The sequence below is a fragment of the Drosophila arizonae genome, chromosome 4, assembly GCF_054131065.1.
Source record: "Drosophila arizonae isolate 15081-1271.41 chromosome 4, UAZ_ARI_1.0, whole genome shotgun sequence".
In the NCBI taxonomy this organism is placed as follows: domain Eukaryota; kingdom Metazoa; phylum Arthropoda; class Insecta; order Diptera; family Drosophilidae; genus Drosophila; species Drosophila arizonae.
The window spans coordinates 579521-582235 of record NC_142924.1 but is presented as its reverse complement, the minus strand read 5'-3'; the positions used below and the strand labels follow the sequence as shown (position 1 = coordinate 582235).

General features: G+C 43.0%; 1 protein-coding gene across 3 annotated transcripts; it reads left to right on the top strand.

The window, feature by feature from the left end:
* Window positions 1-256: 256 nt before the first annotated feature.
* Window positions 257-2382, top strand: Ppm1 (PP2C family serine/threonine-protein phosphatase Ppm1). 3 transcript variants are annotated; one of them, XM_018007905.2, is made up of 3 exons: window positions 257-657; window positions 1016-1963; window positions 2026-2382. In XM_018007905.2, the coding sequence occupies exons 2-3, from the start codon at window positions 1022-1024 to the stop codon at window positions 2071-2073; spliced, it is 990 nt and encodes a 329-aa protein (XP_017863394.1). In that variant the 5' UTR covers window positions 257-657; window positions 1016-1021; the 3' UTR covers window positions 2074-2382. The 3 variants fall into 3 exon arrangements, with proteins under 3 accessions (XP_017863394.1, XP_089322564.1, XP_017863393.1); XM_089466438.1 differs by having other exon boundaries at window positions 707-1963; XM_018007904.2 differs by having other exon boundaries at window positions 257-867.
* The last annotated feature ends 333 nt before the right edge of the window (window positions 2383-2715 follow it).

Sequence of the window (2715 nt, the reverse complement as noted above, 5' to 3'; positions counted from 1 at the left end):
AATACGTCTACATACAAATTATGATAAATACTCGTACTTATGCCTAAAAGGATAAACGTGTAGCTAATATCTACGATCAAACAAAATAAAAAGCAAATGAATTACAAATAAATGTCTATATATTATGTATATGGAAAATATAAAATACAAATGATTTAAAAAAATACAAAAAAAAAAAAAAAACAAATACTAAAAAAAAAAAAAACAAAATTATCAAAAGATAAATAAAGTGTTTTAATAAATTGAAACTTCCATGGGAGACGGAAGAGGGAACAGGGCTAAGGAGTGCCTGACTAGAAAATACCCTAATCCTCTAGCTTAACGAAATGAAATCATGAATTATCAATGGGCTCGACTAATAAGTAAATGCGGAGGAGATGCTATGGTGGAATTTTCTAAATGGATCAATAAATTTTGACAAGGAATTTGAGAAAACTTTGCTATTCATTCAAATGTCATTTTTTACTTCACTGAATAATAAAATACAAAGAAATTGAAATGGAAATAAATACCGAAACAAATCAGAATGTTTGCTTCCACTCTCCAGAATTTATTCAAGTCGAACACATCCGCTTGCTGTTGCCCTATAGCTCCATTACAACATACATGTATATTGTCAAAATTGTTTGTTCTGTTTAGGGAAGGAAATCGAGTTTAGTAAGTAGACGATGTATGTTCAGTCTGCAAAATTCCAAATCGTCTTTAGTTTGCTTAGAGAATCCACAAATATTTATTAGCTTACCAAACAAGAACGAAGAAAAAACAATCCCTATACATATGTATAGTGTTGATATATATATATATATAGCGTGTATCTATGGTGAAGAATTGTAGCAATTGCAATTATTGGTCATAGATTTCCGATAAGTGAGTAGCTCGTAGTCGCGGCCCGCGTCTCAACAGCAACGCTCTGGTTGTTGCTGTTGCAGTTGCTGTTGCAGTTGCAGCTGCAGTTGCAGTTGCAGTTGCTGGTGTTGTTTACACGTTATGAAACGGCGTCTCTATGTTGTTTAAGCTGATCATGGGCCAGACACTATCGGAACCGGTGACCACCAAGGACTCGTCGCGGTGCTCCAACTCCTTATACCTAGTGGGCAGCAGCTGCATGCAGGGCTGGCGCGTCGAAATGGAGGACGCCCACACACATATTCTATCCCTGCCTGACGACCCCAACACCGCCTTCTTCGGCGTCTACGACGGCCATGGGGGCGCGGCTGTGGCCAAGTTTGCAGGCAAGCACTTGCACAAGTTCATTACCAAGCGGCCGGAATACTTCGGCAGCTCCATCGAATTGGCCATGAAGCGCGCCTTCCTCGACTTCGACCGCGAGATGCTGCACAACGGCGGCTGGGGCGAGCAGATGGCAGGCTCCACGGCCTGTGTGGTGCTGATCAAGGATCGGCGCCTCTACTGTGCCAATGCCGGCGACTCGCGAGCCATTGCCAGCGTGGGCGGCGCGACGATCGCCCTCTCCGAGGACCACAAGCCCTGCAACGATGCGGAGGTGAAGCGCATTCTGGCCGGCGGCGGTCGCGTCGAGAACAATCGCGTCAACGGCAACTTGGCCCTGTCCCGTGCGCTGGGCGACTTCATGTACAAGCGAAATACCAGCAAGAGGCCGGAGGAGCAGATTGTCACTGCTAACCCGGACGTGACGACCTGCGATATCGACGACACTTGGGAGTTCATTCTGTTGGCCTGTGACGGCATTTGGGATGTGATGAATTCCCAGCAGGTGGGTGACTTTGTGCGCGAACGCATCGGCTACGGCATGCAGCCAGACGTGATCTGTGAGGAGCTGATGACCTACTGCCTGGCACCGAATGCCTACAACTATGGACTGGGCGGCGACAATATGACCGTTATACTCGTATGCATGCTGCACGACAAACCCTACGAGGACCTGAAGGTGCGCTTCGGCTTCAAGACAGGTGGGGTTGGCGATGCCTTGCCAGTCCTAAAGGTAGCTATGCCCCTCTCTCTGTCTCTATCTCTTTCTATATCTGATTGATTCGACTTCAATAGTATCAACTGCCGAGGCCTACCAGCAGTCGTCATCTGGAGAGTGCCTGAGTTGGCGTTTTTGGATCTGAGATTTGCAGACTTTGTTTCATTTTTGTTAATCGTTGAAGACCTTTTTTTTTGGCATATCACATAATTCACTCAATGTTTCAACATTCGACCATGCTGACATGTAGTTTTGTACCTACCTCACTACATATATATACATATATGCGTACATGCATCTATAGTTTTGATTAGCCGATCTTATCATCAGATATATCTCACAGGCCCTACCCAAAAATCCAGTAGCTCTTTAAATTTCCAGTCATATACGCTATTATTAGTCAATTGCAAAATAAAACAACTTGAAATGCAAAATGCTTTTGATACATTACTAAAAAGATTGTCTAATAAAGCGTTAAGCTGAATGTGGAAGGCAGTCTTCAGCTATAGATGGCGCTTTACTTGTTCGACGAAATTATTTGCTCTTGTCTCTCAATTGTGAATGATTTCAGCTGAGGAAAGTGCAGCAAGTATATTTGGTAAATGAAAACTGTGAATCGCAAAAAGTTAATTTTATTTCATGCAGTAAATATAAATATTTGCATATAAATATGTATAAGTGCGCTGCTTGAGATGGAGCACTCAACTGTAGATGGCGCCTTACCTGCTGAATGGAAAATGATGTACATATGTATTTGTATTTGAACT

Coding starts and splice junctions, on each gene's coding strand:
- Ppm1 (XM_089466438.1), top strand. CDS start 1,004: ATGTTGTTTAAGCTGATCATGGGCCAGACACTATCGGAACCGGTGACC. Junction 1,964..2,025: donor ATGCCTTGCCAGTCCTAAAG/GTAGCTATGCCC, acceptor CGACTTCAATAG/TATCAACTGCCGAGGCCTAC.